This window comes from Chelonia mydas, chromosome 2 (assembly GCF_015237465.2).
Source record: "Chelonia mydas isolate rCheMyd1 chromosome 2, rCheMyd1.pri.v2, whole genome shotgun sequence".
Taxonomy (NCBI): domain Eukaryota; kingdom Metazoa; phylum Chordata; order Testudines; family Cheloniidae; genus Chelonia; species Chelonia mydas.
Genome location: NC_057850.1, coordinates 120,649,450 through 120,670,962, shown reverse-complemented (window position 1 = coordinate 120,670,962; position 21,513 = coordinate 120,649,450). Strand labels below are relative to the sequence as shown.

The following is a 21,513-nucleotide window of genomic DNA, read 5'->3' as shown; positions in this document are numbered from 1 at the left end:
AATAAATGTTTCTTTATCTGTCTTCACCACTGACAAACAAATTTTGAAATGACTGTTAGCTACCAGATTTGTTTTAATTCAACGGTTGGTTTTGGCTAGAACAAAAGTTAGTATTTACCTACATAAGAGCACTGCTTCTTTTATTCTGCAGTGTGTTCCTAGTATATGGTACATTTTGCTTTTTTGCACAGTTCAGGTGAAGGATACCACTGGAGATACTTCAGGTGAGAAGAGAGATTGATTTTTGCCTCCTGTACAGCACATAGTTATTCCTCACCATTGTTGCCTTTTCAGACACGTTGGGCACAGTTTGCTGGAAGAGAGGATTTTTTTCCCAATGAACTACTTGTGCTGGTTATTATTTTTGGTACTATGCTGAATAGTCTTTCATATGATACATTGCTGTGGGGGATTAACCAGAAGAATTTTACAAGTTTTGAAAGCACAGAGAATCTTGCCTGGGCACTTACCAAGTCGTTTATTTGAGATGTTTTATGACACAATTCAGGAAGTGCATCCCAGATTTGACAATCCCTAATTTGAGAAAGCTGAAGATCCATTTGTTGCACACTGATCACATCAGGAAATCGATCAGTTACGACCTCTATATCATGGAAAGATGCATATAAATGATGGGTTGGATTAACAAAAGCCAGGCTTTTAAGTACAGGGTCTTCTAAAGGCATTGCCTTTTTCAAACAAATTGCACAGCTTCAACCAAAAATATTGTATATAACCTTGTATTGATCATGTTTTCCTTTCTTATGTAGTTATGTGTCTCAAAGCCCACAAACACTTCAGATGAGGGTTACTACACAGAAGAGTCCTTGTAATTTATTTCTGTAATATTTTTGCTTGCAACTACCACAGAGGGTTGCACAAATCTCAAAAGTAAATTTTTGTGCAGGATCATCATTGCTGGGTGCAAAAGTTTGGAGGAACAAGTTGAACTTTTTAGACATGGACAGCAAAAAACAATAAATACACCTTTGACAAAGGATTCTCAAAGTTAAGTGGGAGTTGAGAACACTCAGAGTCTGCACATTTCAGGAAGCACACGTAGGACAAGGCCAGATATTGGGAGCTGGTTCCCTCCCTGTTAAGCCTTCTTATCAAGCTTTGTCCTTTTGTTCCCTCTACCACTCCTGGAGCAGCTGTACCACAATGGGCAAGGTATTCAAGTTCACTCTCGGGGACTACAACAGGAGTTAGTGGACAATCACCAGTGTCATGTGACAAGGATATTAACCTTTTATAGCCCTGACTCATGTCTGTGTGACTGGGGCAGGGAAATAAAGATCACTGTCTGGCCAGTATGTCACACCGTCATTATAGGAATGCTGCTGGTTAGTGGAATGTCATCTCTAAGTTTAGGATTTCCTGTGCGTATGGGTGGTAGATTTGGCTATTTACTGTATCTGTGGTTTTATACTTCTGCAATATGCTGCTGTTCTGTAAGCAGATCACCATAAACCAAAACAAGTTACCTCAGCAAAACAAATGTAACAATAAAGGCCCTTTTCACACTGCAGATTTAACCCAGAGCTCAGATTTGGTGTGTGGGTGTGTAGCACTCCCACAGGCAAACTCCCTTCCCTGTCTCCCCACACAGCAGTTTATCTTACAACTCCTCTACAGAGCTCCAGTGCATGGGGGAGGAGGGATGTGGGAGAAGGGAAGTTAGCTCTGAACTAAGCCCTTATTTACTGGGGATTGATGCTGCACCAGACTCAGCCCTTCTTCTGTTTTCCTGTCAGGTGTCAGGAGCGGCTCATTAAACAATTCCCAAATGAACACGATGCTCCTGAGTGCAATGACTCTAAGTGCCATTTCCCCCCCTCCTTTTCTGTTCTTTCTAGTTTCTATTGGTTTTTAGTTTTTTGTTTGGTAGTTTTTGTATTTTTAAAAATACTTTATAGTGGTTGATGAACAAAAGTGTTATGGTCTCCTGCTGTTTTTTCCACTCTAGAATTGTATTGTTTTAGTGGATGCTAAGGCAGAGCTGACAGAAGTGCAATGAAGGTCTGCCCTGCTGATGGGGCACACTGTTGTGGGATGATTAATGATTACGCTGAGGACTTACTGTCTACTTGGTCTTATTGCTGATCCCTGAGACACCTTTCTCAAAAATCACAGCTTTGTTTAACTAATCAGAAAAGCTAATGGAAAAGCAAATGTCCACTGCTCAATCTAGTTTCCCAACATCTGGCACTAAATTCTGCCAGCAATGAGGATGATACCTTGGTGGCAGTGTATGGACAGTCTTGGAGCTCAGCATCATCTGCGGAATAGTTATTCACCCTTCTTGCTTTATCTCAGGTCCTTATGTGGCACCCCTTACCATAACACTTGAGTACCTTACACTTTTTAAAATATAGTTATCTTCACAACACCTGTCAGGTAAGGAATTATCCAGCTTACAAATGGGGAATTTAGGCACATAGAGATTAAATGACATGGCCAGTGTCACACAGAGCCAGGAGGCAATCTGGGTTCAGTTGATTCCCAGTCTAGAGCATACTTGGCATGCATATAAAATACAGTAACTTTATGTCATCAAAATAAATATAAAGGACTACTTCTACTACTAACAATAAAAGGATATAAGCCAAGGCTTTAGTTGGGGATTGGTCCTGCTTTGAGCAGGGGGTTGGATTAGATGACCTCCTGAGGTCCCTTCCAACCCTGATATTCTATGATTCTATAAGGCATCAGAATGATTTAAGGACTTCTTTAAGACTCTTAAAGCAGCTGTAGTTGTAAGAAGTGGTGGTGATGATGCAGAAAATCCATTGCGGAGGAGTACGAGGGGAATAAAACTATTCTGAAAAGATAAGGAAGCAAAACAAAGTCTAATTTCCCGTAACTGTAGGGAGCTGTGCTGCATCTGAAACTGTTTTGCTATGTGATGTGCAGTTCTGAAATGTAATCAGCATCTCCTAGACTTTCACTGTTCCTTAGCCTTATTGGCTGAAGGCAAAACAGAGGCGGAGCATGCCTCTGAATACTCGTTCACCCTCTACACACCATAAAACAGGCAGCAAGCATACACTGCCTGACAGAGTGGTGCTTGCGGTTTGAAATTGGTTTCCGCTCAGCAGCAGTCACTTGAGTATTTTACTTTTACCTCTCCTAAGAGAAGACAAGAAAATACCTGAATGCATCAGTATAAAATATAAGTGATGGGGCGGGGGGAACCAAAACAGCTGTAGATTGAATATCATGGAACTTGATAACCATGCTAAAGATGATGATTATTAGAAACTGCATCTGTAAGAGACAAAACCAGCATGTCAGAGTCTGAAATCCTGCTGTTTGATGTCATGCTAGAGTTTTAACTGCTTTTTCCCTTGGAGGCCTTTGTGCTAACTTTGCAAGTGAAAAGTCTCAGGAGGACTACAAGGAAACCAAAAAGAAACTTGATATTTAAAAGGCAGCAAGCTGGAAAAATACCACTTGGGGTTGGATCGGCACTTCATAAGATGAACGTCACGCGCCACCATGGCATGCACCAGCCTCTGCGCTTCTGGAACCACAGCTATGGATTGCATGGTGGTGCCAATGAGTCAAGTGGAAAAGGTTACTCCTCTGGAGGGTGCTATGAGCAACTTTTTGTGGCCCCAGAAGTGTTTGTGACTCTGGGCATCATAAGTTTATTGGAGAACATTTTGGTCATTGTGGCAATAGCCAAGAACAAGAATCTGCATTCACCTATGTACTTTTTCATCTGTAGTCTGGCAGTGGCTGACATGCTAGTGAGTCTGTCAAATGGATCAGAAACCATTGTAATCACCCTGTTAAACGATACAGATACTGGTGCACAAAGTTTCACTGTAAACATTGACAATGTCATTGACTCGGTGATTTGCAGTTCCTTACTTGCATCCATTTGCAGCCTGCTTTCAATAGCTGTGGACAGGTATTTTACCATCTTTTATGCTCTCCAGTACCATAACATTATGACAGTGAAGCGTGTAGGGATCATCATAACATGCATCTGGGCTGCTTGCACGGTTTCAGGCATTTTGTTCATTATTTATTCAGACAGCAGCGTTGTCATCATCTGTCTTATCAGCATGTTCTTCACCATGCTAGTTCTCATGGCCTCCCTCTATGTCCACATGTTCATGCTGGCCCGACTGCATATCAAAAAGATTGCAGTTCTTCCAGGGACTGGCACAATTCGTCAAGGTGCCAACATGAAGGGGGCCATCACTTTGACCATCTTGATAGGGGTTTTTGTTGTGTGTTGGGCCCCATTTTTCCTCCACTTGATCTTCTACATCTCCTGCCCCCACAATCCATACTGTGTGTGTTTCATGTCCCACTTTAACTTGTACCTTATTCTCATCATGTGCAATTCCATCATTGATCCCCTTATCTACGCATTCCGGAGTCAAGAGCTCAGGAAAACCTTCAAGGAGATCATTTGCTGCTGTTGCCAGCGAGGGCTTTGTGACTTGTCTAACAAATACTAAATGGAAACAGAGAAGCTACTGTGCACACACACCACAGACCTCTAAACCTTCTAGTACTTTTCTCAACAGAACCTGGGCTATGTCTTTAATAATGAATCCCTCTCTCCTGCAGTTATAAGTCTCATTCATGTATAATTTATACCTCTGTGTAGTGCTTGTGAAAGCTACAGCTGTGATTATTTAACTTTGCGGGGAAAAAAGCTCACCAGTCTGTAAGTAAAAGAAAAATGTAATCTTTCTGGATTGTGAAATACTAATAAACATGATTATCTGTAGGTCCTAGATGTTGGGAAATAACTTAATTGTCTTGCTTAAAATACACATATATTACTCTCCACACTTATCCTAATTCTGTTAACCTAAAAAACAGAGGCAGTGAGTTACTTTCATCCATGTATTAAATTATACACACGTGAAAATTTAAAATGTAGTTAGGCTAATGATGAGTGCTTCTGTATTGTATTTGTGTAATGGTGGCTTGAATTATATATTTTAAATGGACATGTTTCATTGAGATAACTCAGTTCAATAAAAGAAAAGGAGTACTTGTGGCACCTTAGAGACTAACAAATTTATTTGAGCATAAGCTTTCGTGAGCTACAACTCACTTCATCGGATGCATTCAGTGGAAAAAGACAGTGGGGAGATTTATATACATAGAGAACATGAAACAATCTATGTATATAAATCTCCCCACTGTATTTTCCACTGAAGGCATCTAATGAAGTGAGCTGTAGCTCACGACAGCTTATGCTCAAATAAATTTGTTAGTCTCTAAGGTGCCACAAGTACTCCTTTTCTTTTTGCGAATACAGACTAACACGGCTGCTACTCTGAAACCTGTCAGTTCAATAATTAGCTTCATCATAGGGGTTCAAAATAATTGAATAAAGCTCCTTTCCACTGATGCGTGTACTGTCAAAAATGAATGAGATTTTTACACCCTTGCGACACAAGGTGATAGCTAGATATATAATGTTTTACAAGATAGTGATTGTTGTATGACTGAGGTTCAGTTCAGCAAGTGGAGATACTTTCCTAGAGTGACATTTAGTGCTAGATAAAGTTGCCAGACTGACATCAGTTTGGAGGCTCTGTTTATCTGCTGAACAGATATAATATGGATAGGGTTGGCAGAATTTTTGAATTTTTTTATAATTTTGATGGATAACATCAATGTCTATTTTAAAGCATTGTTTCCTATTTTTATCAATTTAAATTTTCCCAGTTGTGGGAAATTAGGGCAGTCAGACAAGAATTGTTTCATAACAATACATGTTGAGATTCAAAAAGTTTAACTTTTATAACCACTAAAATACAAATTGTCAATATCACACATCAAAATATATCTAGTAAATAGCCTTAAATCAAACTCAAGTTCTCAAGCAACATTTTTCTTACTTTGCCTCTCTGTAAAGTTTGAGTATTATTGATGGAGATATTTTTTCATTGGTTTGCGTGTGTGTGTGGAAAAATCCACATTTATTGATATTTAACAATAAAAAAATCTAATCCTTCCGAGCTTAAATATGGGCATTAACAGCACAACTTTCTATATGTAGACTTACCTTGGTACCAGGGGATCCATCTCAAGGGTTAAAAGGCAACTTCAGTCTCTGAGTATTTTCTGTCCTTCCCCTCTCTAACGAGACTACCAGTATGGGTGTCACTTGTGGTTGTAAGTGGGATGCAGGCACCTTTTATTATACAAATAGTACTACAGTATTCAATAGTAATTGCCCCAAATTCTGCAGTACTGCTATGTAAGATGTAGTGGTTCACACCATTATTGTAGAATATTGTTTATAGTACTTTCTTTTTAATAAAATCACCCGTCAGCTAGGACATGCACTGAGATGAATAATTCATTCCTCATATGCCAATGAGCAATGTCCTTTGGACATTGCTTGGTGAGACTGTGTAGTAAAATGGAAGGGACGCTGGCTTGTGAGTCTGGAACCCTGGTTCTACTTCAGTGGTGCCAGTGACCTGTGTCTAATCATTTTGTCTCTCTGTTCCAAAACCAAATTCTATAAACCCAGTGAATTCAAAGTTAAGGGAAACCTTAAAATAAATACAAACCTGTTCAAGTATGAAAACGCACAATTAGTGCACCCAAACAACCTTAAGTCTGCCCTGCAATGACACCAGGCAATAAATAAATATATGTTTATGATTAAAGCCTGTTAATATTTTTGTACCTAAATTAGACGAAACTGATGTTTAAAGACACATTAGATTTTTCTTTTTTTCTTTTTATTTCATGCTGTGGAGCCATATGAAAAGCATTTTCTTATTTTAACCTTTAACCTGGAAAAGATGCAGCTTCCACAAGGGGAAAGCAATTAGTTCATCAAGAAATTTCTATTTCCACAACAAAAATGTCAAAGCTACACATGTATTTGCCCCAAAAGTGCTTTTTCACAATATGTCTTCATTCTAGATTAAAGCAATTAATATTTAAAAACACATTTTGTAATTAGAGTGCCATCAGTTTATAGAGGTATATTGATGTTTTTTATGTTACATGATGCAGATTTTCTAAATTATTTTATTTTGCAAAGGTTATAAAATAACTCTGCAAAACCATAACAAAGAAGGTTTTTTTTAAAGTATCTAAAAATCCAGCTTCCTCTTTCTCTGCAGATTAGCTCAAAGCTCAGGGTGAGTTTCACAGGCCTAAATTTTTAAAAATGACTCACTTTTTGGATGCATGACTTTAGATGTTTTAAAAGGGCTTAAATTTCAGAGTGTGTGTGCTCAACACTAGAAATGGTCAAAAACGGATTTTCCATCCCACAAAAAAAAATTGAGATTTCAATTTTTTTTTAATATTGATTAGGGATGAACAGCCACAATTTAATGTTTTTCATTAAATTAAATTCTAAAAAAAAAAAATTTCAGATTAATCAAAATATTTTGGTTTCATATTGACCTGTGTGAATATATATATATATATAATTTCAAAATGAAAACTTGTTTCTAGAAGAAAAATCAAAAGTTTCTGTTCTGAAAATGTTAAATAGGATCTTTTTACATTTTCAAAATGTTTTCCCTAAAGTATTTGTTAAAATCAATACAGCTTCATGAAAAATGTCAATTTAGTTGAAGCAGTGTTTTTCTGAAGGAAAACTGTTTAGATGAATATTTTTCAATGAGCCCTACTCACCACTTTCTGAAAATCAGGCCTCTTTAAGGTTTGTCAAGTTAGGCATCCAAGAATGGAGGCATCAAAATCACTAGCTACTTCTGAAAGTTTAGGCCAGAGTGTCTACATTATTATTACTAATATAGTGGGTGGTGCTGCATGTAGAGGGACATCTATGTATGACTTTGGGAATCTCAGTATTTTGGACAAGTAAGTTTAAAATCATTTATGTGCTGACAGCTACTGATATTTGTCTGTTTGAGACATTCAGTAAGATGGTACAGAAAGGATATGTGCAGTATCTTGATAATATCAACCCATACAATGTTGGTTGAGGTGCAAGATTTCAGATTTCTCCTTGTTTTTAGCCCCTGAAAGTTCAGAAAATGCAGAAGAAAGATAATGCATTAAAACATTAAATTGTCAGCATGAAGGGGAATTTTAGCCTCTACAATTTATGCCCTGATCCTGCGAACACTTATACGTATGCTTAAATTTACTACTATGTGGAGTTCCATTGATTTCTATGGGACTAATGGTAGTAAAGTTAAGCACATGTATAAGTTTGTGCAGGATCAGGCTCTCAGAATATACCCTAATGACAGTGGGTGTCAATGAAAGCTCAACACTTGCTAGGCCAGGAACCAACAATAAGAGGCTGATAATTCAGTTGTTGTGGAGGGTTCTTGGCACCTCTCAGGATTGGGCCCAATCTTTCAATACTCAGTGTCTTGCAGAATTGTGGCTTAGATCCTGGTATCTTCCTGTTCTTACAGTGAAAGACAATGATATAATGCAGAGTGGCAAATAGTGAGATTTTAATGGCACCCCCTGCATTAACATTAATCATTTCCCTTTATAAGAAAAAAAAAAAGGTGGAATTAAGATACCTTTGTCTGGTTCACCTGTGCTGGGGGCCTGAGGAAAATAAATCACTTTTACAGATTCTAAAGAGAGAAGATTAAAGATGAGAAAATAGATTAATCTAAAAAAAATTATCCTTTAAAAAACTTGGAATTCTATTTGATTCTGTCAGAGAACTTTTCATCATCTATAAGACATTACACATATCTACAAATGGTAAGTGTACTGAATTACACTGCAACATTTGCTGATATTTTCAGCCAACTAATTTGTGCTTGGGAAATCATGCTTCAAATTATTTTCTAAATTACTCATTTAACATTCAGAGCTAACATTCTATCTTATATTTTATGGTTTAGGGTGATATTAAATAAGGCAGTAATTTTCACAATGTATTGGTTACCCCACAGATTTTTTTCCTCAACAATATTGTCATAATTTCCATAAAAGAGTTCCAGTCCCTTGCCCTATTTACTAGACCAGGGATGGGCAACTTTAAGGTATTAGAGGGCCACAACATCCACTGGTTTCAGAGTGGTAGTAGTGTTAGTCTGTATCAGCAAAAACAACGAAGAGTCCTTGTGGCACCTTAGAGACTAACAAATTTATTTGGGCATACGCTTTTGTGGGCTAAAACCCACTTCATCAGATGCATGGAGTGAAAAATACAGTAAGCAGAATATATATTATAGGACATGAAAAGATGGGAGTTGCCTTACCAAGTTGAGGGGGGGTCAGTGCTAATGAGCCAATTCAATTGTAACACTTTGATGGGCTGGGGGCTCTGACACAGAGGCGGGGGGGAGGTAGGGTGCTGTCCCAGAGGGTGTGATGTGGGGGGAGGAGTGTCCTGCCCCTGGGAGGTGAGAGGTCCTGAGAGGAGTCCGGTCCTGCCCCCAGAGTGTGTGATGTTGGGGTAGGGTGGGAGATTGCAGAGTAAAACTGCCCCACTCTCACCAATAGAGTCAGTGCTTATCCCATGGGATTGGAACTGGCTACCTGCTAGGGTTGCCAACTTTCTAATCGCACAAAACCAAATACCCTTGCCCTGCCTCTTCCCTAGGCTCTGCCCCTGCCCTGCCCCTTCCCAGAGGCCCCACCCTCCACTCACTCCATCCCCCCACCTCTGTTGCTCACTCTCCCGCACCCTCACTCACTTGCTCATCTTCACCAGGCTGGAGCAGAGGGTTGGGGTGCAGGAGGGGATAGCAACTCTGGGCTGGGGGTGCGGGCTCTGGGGTGGAGCCCAAAATGAGGGGTTCAGGGTGCAGGAGGGTTCTCTGAGTTGGGGCAGAGGGTTGGGGTTCAAGGGGCTTGAGGGATCTGGCTGGGGGTGAGGGCTGTAGGGTGGGGCCGGGGATGAGGGATGTGGATGCAGGAGGGAGCTCCAGGCTGGGACAGGGGATTGGGCATGGGAGGGGGAGGGTTGCGGGGTGCAGACTCCAGGAGGGAGTTTGGGTGCAGGAGGGGACTCAGGGCTAGGGCAGAGGTTGCGGGGGGGTGAGGGGTGTGGGCTCTAGGCGGCACTTACCTCAGGTGGCTCCCCGAATGTGGCAACATGTCCCTTGGCTCTGAGGTGGAGGCACAGCCAGGTGGCTCTGCACAGTGCGCACTGCCTCCTCCCGCAATCACCACCCCTGCAACTCCCATTGACTGTGATTCCCAGCAAATGGGAGCTGTGGAGCCAGCGCACAGAGTGCCCTGGTCGCGCTTCCGCTTTGGAGCCGAGGGACATGTCACAGCTTTTGGGGAGCCACATGAAGCCAGGCAGGGAGTCTGCCTTAGCCCCGCTGCGCTGCTGATTGGACTTTTAATGGTCCGGTCAGTGGTGCTGACTGGAGCCACCACGGTCCCTTTTTGAACGGGTGTTTCGGCTGAAAACCAGACACCTGGCAACCCTACTACCTGCTCTGGCCCATTGGATATTATCACAGCTTCATAGGATGCATGCATCTGTGCGTAGGTGGGGCCCTTCCCCCATAATGCCTTGCCCAACCCCCTTTCTGTCCTTGGCGCTGCCACATTGCCTAATCAGATCTGGTTTATGGCCGGCCAAATAAAATGATCTGGAAGGCCCGATGTGGCACCCAGGCAGCTAGTTGTCCATCACTGCACTAGCCATCCTTCCCATTCAGTTAACTTAAGAAAAAAATTATAGCTTTGTATAATTTGTTTCATCAATTCAGTTTATAATTGCTCTGAAGCAAATTTAAAAAAAAATCAGCATGATTCAGTCTCCTTCAGTTCAGTGGATGTGGAGTGATGCCCAAGAAGACTCACTAAACTGGAGCATGCTGGCAACTAGAAGAAGTGAACAATGTAGTATTAGTAAACATGCAGCAGCAGTAATGCGCTAATTGATTATGCTATAAATAGCTCCATAGCACTGAAATTAATTGTGCTTCTCTGAAATGACTCTTGTTAAAATAACCCTTATCTGAAGAGGTCTGTAATTCGAGGCTCACTTCTTTGTCCTCAAATTTTGTGTAGAAGAATTCAGAATATGAGGTTTTTTGCTTTGTATACTGTAATAGTCACTGATAGCACCTGTGATACTTAAGGTTATCAAAGCGATCATCTTTAATTCAGCCTGTCACCGGCTACCCTAAAACAAGATCTTTTTTTAAGGGGCACAAAAGAGACGTACAGGGAAGAAAACAAAAACACAATGACAATATGGCGGTAATCATTCTTTACGAGATCTGCTGCCTGGGCCAGTAGAGCTTGACAGTTTATATAGCAACAGGTGAGCAATGAATGGGCTGTGCATTTACCTGTTTGTGCATCTATATGCTATGTCCCATAAGGCATCTGAATACCTTCAAAAACTTGGGCCCAAGTGCCTTGCATCAAAGCACTGAGATGCAATAGTGAGGTATGTAACCACACCAATTGCATTTACCTGGATAGCTGTACAGCCTAGATTAAACTCCAAAAATCCTGTCCCAATGTGCACTGGGTTCAGTATAAAACCTTGGATGTATGTTTAGCAGCACTATCTTTGGCAGTTATCCTAAAGTCCTGATCAGGAATCTGGAGTGGCTGGTCCCAGGGGCGTTTTCCTTTAGTGCCTTTATATTAAAGTTAACGCTCATTACTAATAAATTAAACAAATCCCTTTCCCCCCTTTACACAAAGGCACTAGTATTTAATAACAGTTATCTCCATGCCAAGTAGCTAATGAACTCCTTCACATGCAGAATTTAAGTCAATTCTGATATCCTCTCTTCTTTGTACTACGTAAAGGGGAAAGCATCTGGGCCGCTAATCATGATCTGCTCTTGCCAGGTACATGTGTCAAAGATAGGAATTCTGTGGGGTCCTCGAACGCATTGTTTTCCAGAGGGTCTTTAAAATCCTAAAACCCGCCTCTGATGGCAGGCATTAAATACCCTACTGTATTTCAGGATATTTATTTGGGGTTGAAACACTGATCTCACTAAGCTCAATGTCAAAACTCTCATTGACTTCAGTAAAGGCCAGGATTTCACCCTGGTGTTTAAATTGACAAAGGAAGAGCTCCTGACACTGTGAAAGCTAATCAAAATAAGAGCTAGTTGCATGCCATTTTGAAAAAATGAGGTTCTGTACTCCATAGCAGTAAGATGATACAGCTAGATGCTTAAATGTAAATGTTTAATCCAAAATTTACAAGAGTGATTAGCAATTTTGTCTCTACTTTGGCATCCAAATATTGAGGCAACCAATCACTATCACTCTGAAAAATCTTTGTCATCTGCATAATGCACATTGATCTAGATGCCTGATCCCACACTAAAATTGGTTGCTAAATGCTGTACACCACCTGATTTGCTTTTAAGCATAAGAACATTCCCCATCTACTTCAAACTTGTGTGTTTTAAAAACCTGGTTTAGCTGAATGCTTAGGACTGGACTTTTCTAACCGCTTTAAATCACAGAAATTGTCCATGGACAAATTCAATATCCTGGATAATAATAGGATGCTGAAACTATTTTCAATTGTTTGGGATAATTAATTTATTGATTTATCATATCACTGAAGTGATATGAATGCTGCCTTATTAAATTAAATGTAGCTGGAAAAATCTTTTACAGACTATATATTGGTTTCTGGAAAAAGTCTGGTTCCTCAAATAGAAAAGAAAAAGATCATATGGTCATATTGCGTATGTGGTCCCTTGCAGTAATATCAAAGTAAATACCTTCAAAATATTAACCTTCATATCTTCCATAGAAACAACTCTACTACTGCTTTTACAGTACTTGTACTTTCTATTGAAATAAAATGGATAGTGAATGTGGTTACATCTCCAAATGGCCCAATCACTCCCAGGGTTGCCAACTCTCATGACTTTATCATGAATCTTGTCATATTTGCATTTTTCTGAAAGCTCCAGCTTCGGGAATCTGAGCTTTCATTAGTAAAACAAAAGGTTTCTAACTCTCACAGTTGTGAGAAAAGCTTGTGAAAAATGTACACCTTAATACACTCAACAACCAGAAAGAAAATAAGACCCAAAATATATATAATTAAGATTCCATGACTCTAAAGCAAATCTCATGATTTTTGGGGGGAGCCTGACTTGTGATTTTTCAGTACTTGGGATTAACACTATTGCATTTAGGCAGGGTAAACAATAATCCTTCTCCGTCAACAGAGGAGAACTACACAAGGTCCTATCAAAGTTTGTAATAACAATGTTCAGAATAAGAGAGACAACATAAGACAATGGAAAATACCAACTCAATTTATTGCATACATCTACATATATGGTATCCGTAACTGCTCAGGTGTATTGCTTCTCTGGAGGAAATTTTAGTAGTTCAGCTATTGTCAGAAGAGAGAGCTATGTACAAGCAGAGACTGATAGGCAGTCCTCATGGGTGTGGGCTAGAGTCTGGTCTGTTGAATGTTACCTAAAAGGCTGGGAGGGTGGAGTGCAGAGATGTTCCACCCGCAGGAGATGCACAGTAGGTTGTACAGATGTTCAAAATATGGTCACATATGCTCTTTGGGTTCCTTGGGCTAACTTCTCTCAGCAGGGTCCAAACACACTCATTAGTTTCTGCTGGGACCCCCAGACTTGGCTTCTGCTTGGTGAGGCTCATATGCCCCAATCCGCTTCTTGAGCTTGGCTCCTCATTGTGGATGCTCAGAGGCCTCATTGGGATCCATTAAACTCCTTGGCTCCTTCTTGATTGGGGATGGGTGAAATTATATTTAGTCTCCCAAGCCCACTCCCTTATGGTGCTAAAATGAGCGTCAGTCTGCACGGTGTAATTATTCCTCCCCTTTTTTACATGCTTTGAGCACTGAAATAGTTAACAACATTGACCCTGAGTTAATAAGTTAATAAGTCCCTGAGTTAGCAACCACTGAGACATCGGTGCCCACTCCGTGGGTGCTCCGGGGCTGGAGCTGGGGAAGGGGCGGAATGGGGGCGGGGTGAGGGTGGTGCAGGGGTGGGGCCAGGGATGTGGGGGGTAGGGGAGAGGTGGGTCGAGCACCCCCCAGAAACAGTGGAAGTCGGCGCCTATGCACTGAGATGAATGGGATAGGTCACACTTCTGAGCTATATCTCTGAGTTCTGTAAAGCCAGGCCAAGATCACTGCATCTGTTACACATGGTTCATGTTTCTGAGGCTGCTTCAGCAACCATAAGCACTAGAGCCTTAGGGCATGTCTACGCTTGCGATTTAAAGAAGGAAAAGTACCTTTTTTTGCACAAAAACCGTGGGAGCGTCTAAACTTGCCAATGACTTTTTGAGATGAAACTCAAAAGTTTCACCGTAAAAAGAAAACCACCTCCACGAGAGGGATACAGCTCTTACCGGTGATGCTTTTGTGGTGATGTGCAAGTGAAGACACATTCTTCCTGTTTACACAGCTTTTAGCCTCCTGAGGATATCCCACGGTGCTTCGGTGACCACTCTGGCCAGCAGCTCTGCTGCTCTGATGCCAGATAAAAAGACATCCACCCCCACCCCACCCCCGAAAAGCCCCAGGAACTTTGAAACTCCCCTTCCTGTTTTCTTGGCAAATGCTCACTTATCAGATGGCCAGGTGACAATGGCTGCTCCACGGAGCAAACAATCCCCTGCTCGGAGCAATGCTGAGCTACTGGAGCTGATCAGTGTTTGTGCAGGGACCCAGGATGCCCCACGATCACCCCCACCCCTTCCCTCAAGACCCATGGTCAAACTGCAGAGAGCTGCACTGTGGGATAGCTGTCCTAGAGTGCAGCTCTCATCAGGGATGGACGTGCTGCTAATGTAAACACTCTCTGACGCCTGAGGAATTAAGTGAGTACACAAGCCAGCGCTTTACTTTCACCAGTTCCCTATCACTGGTTAAACTTACAGTGCAAAAACTCTGCAAGTGGAGACTTTTAAACAATGAGAGTTTAGCCTCTGGAGAACAGGAACGCAACATGAAAGAGGGTGTGATGCATTGCACCAGTCCTTACCAGCCCAATCTCTGCCCTGCCTGAAACTTAGAATTGTTTCACAGTTGGGAGCCTCTTAAATGATTCAGCTTTAAATATTCATGTTGAAATACTTAACTGATCTTGTCCATACTTGACTTGTTCTGTGGATCTCATTTAGAACTAGTTGGTGCCAAAGAGGCCAGGTCTAAATCTAAAACTTTGACCTAACTCTGTCACTCAATGGTGTGAAAAATTCACACCCCAAGAGACGTGGTTAAATAGACCTAAGCCCTGGTACAGACACCGCTAGGTCGATGGAAGAATTCCTCCATCCACCTAGCTACCGCCTCTCAAGGGGGTAGATTTACAGCAATGGAAAAAGCCCCATCTGTCACTGTAGCAAGTGTCTACACTACAGCAGTAGAGTGGCGTAGCTGCAGAGCTGTAGCTGTGCTGCTGAAGTGCTTCTAGTGTAGGCATAGCCTTAGTTACAGCCTGGTGGTGTGGAGCTGTAACAACCCACGTAGAACACCAGGAGGCAGAATACCCTGGTGTTCACCCTGACGTGCAAAGGAAGACGGCCAGCTACTAGGCCCCTTCTTAAGGTGCAGCCTGATCCTACCGCCTGATGTTGAGAAAAGAAAAGAGCCATGGAGCTATCATCTCTCTGCCACCTTTGGGACACACCCGGGGAAATCTGAGTTCCAGGTGTGTAATATTGCCTGGCTCTTATGCAGGTTTCACAAGGGATGGGGAAGGTTCCTTGCACACAGCCTTTGCACACACCCCCCTTCACACTGCGTACATGGACTAAAAAAATGAAGCTGTCTGGAAACTTCCTGTATGACATTAGATTGTACAACAAGATGCTGCATAAGACATTCCCATTTCTTTACATGTTGTATTAACAACATGGCACAATCAGAAGGTACATAGTTTAAAGTAAGCTTTGAACTCTAATGCTGCATTTTCTAAATAAGCTTTTTTAGCTCAGTTTTTTTTCAAAACAATGACAGTTGTACTCATCCATAAATTCAACTACATTATGCAAAAAATGCAGATTGAAAATTGTCTGTATCATTCGCCTTTATTTTTAATTGTATCATTCTTTTATTCCACTGCACTATCTTAATGAGGAGCTACCTTCTGAATTATAGAGCTGTATTTCACGTAATGAGGAGGAGGAAGGAGATGGCAGTAGTCATAGATATGATTAATTATATACTTTCTAGCTCTTTTTCTGGTTTGTACTTGTTCTATATCTTCTTGTAGTCCGACTTCTCAAATCCTCCTCCGCAGTCTAGTTTGTTGCAAAGATCAGCCGTGAAAAGATTGGACGTAATGGGGGAAAAAACATCCAAAGAAAAGTCAATCAGATAATACTGTATGTCCAAGTCTGACAGGTTCTCTGGCCCAAAGTGAGCTGCCAGTTATTTCAGCAGGTATTTGCTTGATGGAGCAATTCCCAACATCCCAAAGGCCTGGAGCCTTATTTGCATATGACAGTTTTCAGGCTAATATATGTTGGGGATATAAAACTAATAGTTCCATTTGTAGAAAAATGTAAAAGGGAAATAAGGGTTACTCTATTTGGTGTATCTGTCTAAACAGAAAAACTCTTGTTTAATTCTAGATGCTGGGAGGGTGGAATGTAATGTCTGTATCCATCATATACAATTATTTCTTGGTCTACATTTATGCAAGGCTTCGAATAGTCTCCTGCATTTTCAGTCTACAAAGGCAAAGGGTAGATTTCTGTTTTAAATATTTTGAGTGGCTCTTAGAACTCCTTTAATCTTGCACACAGAAACTTTGTGCTTGATAAATCCTATTTCCTTCTGATATTTCTATTAGTAGTGAGGCAGAGTGGCCTCCCTCCAAGCCTCACAGGGAGGGTTAACCACCAATGCACCTATTTCTTTTCTAAGCTTATTTTACTTCTGCTGTTTATACTAGGCATTCTGGGATGTCACCGAGAGTGCCTCTGGTCTTAAAAGGGTTTTGTGACCCACAAGAGATATATAGTTGTGTGTCTGATGAGTACCAGCCACAGGATAGCCAAGAGGAATGCTAAGTGTGGAGTGCTATGGTTACTGTCCATCTGCATAAAGGAGTTCAGTGGTTTAAAATTATTGTGTGGTAGGAATAAGTGGCAGGCTCACTACTCTTTGAGGGAATCATAACATTACCAAGCTTCTTGATCTCTCAGACCTCTTTTCTCATAGAAGGTATATAATCGGAAAAGGGAAAGAAAAGGAACACTCTACTTGTGCTACATTGATGATATCTTCATCATCTGGACCCATGGAAAAGAAGCCCTTGAGGAATTCCACCATGATTTCAACAATTTCCATCCCAACATCAACCTCAGCCTGGACCAGTCCACACAAAAGATCCACTTCCTGGACACTACGGTGCTAATAAACGATGGTCACATAAACACCCCCCTATAACGGAAACCTACTGACCGCTATACTTACCTACATGCCTCCAGCTTTCATCCAGACCACACCACATGATCCATTGTCTACAGCCAAGCTCTACGATACAATCGCATTTGCTCCAACCCCTCAGACAGAGACAAACACCTACAAGATCTCTAACAAGCATTCTTACAACTACAATACCCACCTGCTGAAGTGAAGAAACAGATTGACAGAGCCAGAAGAGTACCCAGAAGTTACCTACTACAGGACAGGCCCAACAAAGAAAATAATGGAACGCCACTAGCCGTCACCTTCAGCCCCCAACTAAAACCTCTCCAGCGCATCATCAAGGATCTACAACCTATCCTGGAGGACAACCCATCACTCTCACAGATCTTGGGAGACAGGCCAGTCCTTGCTTACAGACAGCCCCCCTAACCTGAAGCAAATACTCACCAGCAGCAACACAACAAAAACATTAACCAAGGAACCTATCCTTGCAACAAAACCCATTGCCAACTGTGTCCATATATCTATTCAGGGGACACCATCATAGGCCTAATCACATCAGCCACACTATCAGAGGCTCGTTCATCTGCACATCTACCAATGTGATATATGCCATCATGTGCCAGCAATGCCCCTCTGCCATGTACCTTGGTCAAACTGGACAGTCTCTACGTAAAAGAATAAATGGACACAAATCAGAAGTCAAGAATTATAACATTCAAAAACCAGTTGGAGAACACTTCAATCTCTCTGGTCACTCGATTACAGACCTAAAAGTGGCAATATTACAGCAAAAAAAACTTCAAAAAACAGACTCCAACGAGAGACTGCTGAATTGGAATTAATTTGCAAACTGGACACTATTAAATTAGGCTTGAATAAAGACTGGGAGTGGATGTGTCGTTACACAAAGTAAAACTATTTCCCCATGTTTATTTTTCCTCCCTACTGTTCCTCACGTTCTTGTCAACTGCTGGAAATGGCCCACCTTGATAATCACTACAAAAGGTTTTTTTTCTCTCCTGCTGGTAATAGCTCTCATTACAGTGTGTATGGTAACACCCATTGTTTCATGTTCTCTGTGTATATAAAATCCCCCTACTGTATTTTCCACTGCATGCATCCGATGAAGTGAGCTGTAGCTCACAAAAGCTTATGCTCAAATAAATGTGTTAGTCTCTAAGGTGCCACAAGTCCTCCTTTTCTTTTTGTGGACACAGACTAACACGGCTGCTACTCTGAAACCAGAAAAGGGAAGTTGTTTTTGTCAGGCTAGAGCCACCATTTCTTGCCCCTAACCTTTCTAGCTCTGCTCTTAGTGGCACAGTGCTGCACCACTGAAGTCAATGGATGTGTTGTTCTTGACTTAATAGGCAGTAGGATTACTCTTTTTGCCCCTTCTGTGATAGGCAATATTGCAGGGGTGGCAAAACTTACTGGCCCTCTGAGCCACCTATGACAATCTTCAGAAGTTCGAGAACGGGGGCATCGGCAGGAGCCAGGGATTGGGGCTTCAGCCTGGCTCCTGCTGAAGCCCCGAGCGCTGGCAAGTGTGCCCTGCAGGGCTTAAGCCCCAAGATCCCCTCCCCACTGGGCAGAAACCCCGAGATCCCCCCTCCCTGCTGGGCAGAAGCCCCTACTGCACCATCCTGCTGCAAGGCACAGGTCCTGAGCTCCGCCTCCCTAAGTCTTGTAGGTGGAGAGCCTCCGTGAGCCTCACTTTAATGGTAAAAGAGCCACGTGTGGCTCGCAAGCCACAGTTTGGCCACCCCTGCAAGATAGCAAGTGAGGTGGCAACTTTTTTGAGGCGTGCGTAACCACAGTGCTCTCTGACACCCTCGAACATATGTGTGCGCTCTTGCGCCCGCTCTGCTGCCCAGTCTCCCCTTCCTCCTCCTCCTCCGTCAGCAAGAGACGGGGCCGTACACTTTCTCTCATCAAGTGATCGGATAGTACACCAGAAACATCGGTGTCTTGTGATGATCAAGATGGTTCTATATTATGCCAATTCACAGCACAGGCTTTGTTTTTCTGTTTTTAATTACCCTCCTGAAAAGATCATTTATCTAAATAACGTATCTTTCGCCTGCATAAATATTATCCCCCACCTACCATCAGGGATGTAGTTGACCTCTCCGTGACTTATGTGTGGTACTTAAACAGACACCTAGGGGTATCTTTTCCAAAATATCCAGGCTGTCTGCTTAAAAGGTATCCCGTGTCGTTTCCACATAGCACATGCCTTTGGCTTCCTTACAATGTTCCCATCAGAATTTCAGGTTATTTCTTCATTCTGATTCTTCTGCCTCCTTAGAAGAGAAATGAGGGCAGCCCAAGAGAGCAAATAATATCAGAATCCCAATATAGTCTATGACACGAAGGCCTGTGGTTACCTTACTTGAGGCGTTGTGTCTGGCACATATTAATTGTGATGCTATATGGATCACACTCAGTATCTCAGTTTTGTACAGAAAAGCCTTCATACAACTAGGACTCAACTGTATAAAATCTGCAAGCATATGCATAAATCAACCAGTTCTGCTTCCAGATGGAAAACAGGTGAGATTTCCTTTCTTGTTAGGTGACTTTTGTGCATGGTTAAAAGGTGCAGTGGGATTAAATCACGGAGAGGTGGGATTATTTTAGACATTTGTAGCACAATGATCTGGTCCACTTCAGGACTGGAAAAGGAGATGAATAGCATGCCTGGCCATTTTTGTAGCTTTGGCAGTGTCAAGAATTATGCACAGTTTCTGATTGTTCTATGCAGGAATTTAGCTATTGTCATGGATTGTTTCCAATACCACTAGAAGTCAACTCCCCTTTTATTTATTTATTTTAATGGAAAATGGGGAATGAACTCCCCCACTCTTTTTTCCCCTCATTGCTTTATAGCCTTCCCCTTAGGTAATATAGAAGATGCTTTTCCATCCTTTACATTATATGTAACTACGCGTGGATTTTTTTCTCTTTCTGATTCACAAAATGTAAGTCTTTTTGGTTTTGAAAGCATTTTAGTTCAGCCCTTAAGAAGTCATGGTGCTAGTTGCCTTGCATCTTAACTGTTTGTGGAATGTTCCCTTTTATCTCCCTCCTTAACCTCTCATGGAGTTTGAATTAAAAGGTATGAAGGTTTTCTTTCCCTTCACTAGGGAATTGAACGTTGGAAAAAAGCCCTTGATTAAGCATCAAATGTTTTTCATTTGAAACACTCCATAGGTCTGTACTGCTTTCTTCCTGGGAAGCCTGTTTCAGGCTTCCCAGGAAGGAAAATTAACCTGAATGGAATCACTCAGAAGAATCTGCAAGTGAAACCTGGTGATGCAGTCACTGTCCAAACTGTGTTCTGTGCAGCTGTGTAAGCAGAAGGAATGAATATGAAACTGAGGTTTGGAATTTTTCTGTGAATGTTGCCTACCAGTCTGCATACAATCCCCTGTACTGTATAGCCAAATACAAGTTATGCTTTAGCCAAATGCAAGTTATTTGGCTCAGTAGAAGGGAACTGGGTGAAATTCAGGGGCTTGTCATATATGGGAGGTCAGACTTGATGATCTAATGGTCCCTTCTGCTCTTAAACTCTGACTGTCTTAGGTACTTACCAGGTAGAAGAAATACTGACTCTAGAGGGCCAATGCCACAAGTCTGGAGTTCAAGGACTTGGTTTGGGTGCCTGGGGCTAGTGGCAAATTCCCACTGAGTGTTGCAATTTCCCTAAATCTTTGCTCTGCAGATTGCATCCTCTGATTATTAAGAGGTAATTATGTTAGGAGAAGGAGGGAAAGTATTTGTTCACTTATCCCACAGATGACACTGAACTAGGGGATACTGCTGGAACATGTAATGGAAATGGAAAAGAAAACTAACCTCAAGTGTGACTCCTGATTTTTCAATCTGTTTTGAACGCTTTGCAGATTTTTGTCGATGTTCTGATGGACCGAACTGGTTTTGCCTTCTTGAAAACTGAGGAGGCAGTTTACGTTTGAGGGTGAAATTCTTCCTTCAGTTACAGCTGTACAATCCCACTGAACTAATGAAAACTTTGGAGACCTCATGGTGTAGGTAAGGGCAAAATGAGACCCTTGATCCTTTTTCTAGTCAGATTGCAAAAAGGGTCTATGTTTGCAGAAGTTATGTGACGTCTCCCCTCCAGAAGTGATTGCTCTAATACTAGCTGC

The 21,513-nt window shown here is 41.7% G+C and overlaps 1 protein-coding gene across 1 annotated transcript; it reads left to right on the top strand.

Annotated features, from left to right (window-relative positions):
* Nucleotides 1-3,062: 3,062 nt before the first annotated feature.
* On the top strand, nt 3,063-4,663 carry MC4R (melanocortin 4 receptor). Its single transcript, XM_037891627.2, has one exon. It carries the CDS (start codon nt 3,483-3,485, stop codon nt 4,476-4,478), a length of 996 nt encoding a protein of 331 aa, XP_037747555.1. The 5' UTR covers nt 3,063-3,482; the 3' UTR covers nt 4,479-4,663.
* The last annotated feature ends 16,850 nt before the right edge of the window (nt 4,664-21,513 follow it).

Excerpts from the sequence above, each read along its gene's own strand:
- MC4R (XM_037891627.2), top strand. The coding sequence starts at position 3,483 with ATGAACGTCACGCGCCACCATGGCATGCACCAGCCTCTGCGCTTCTGG.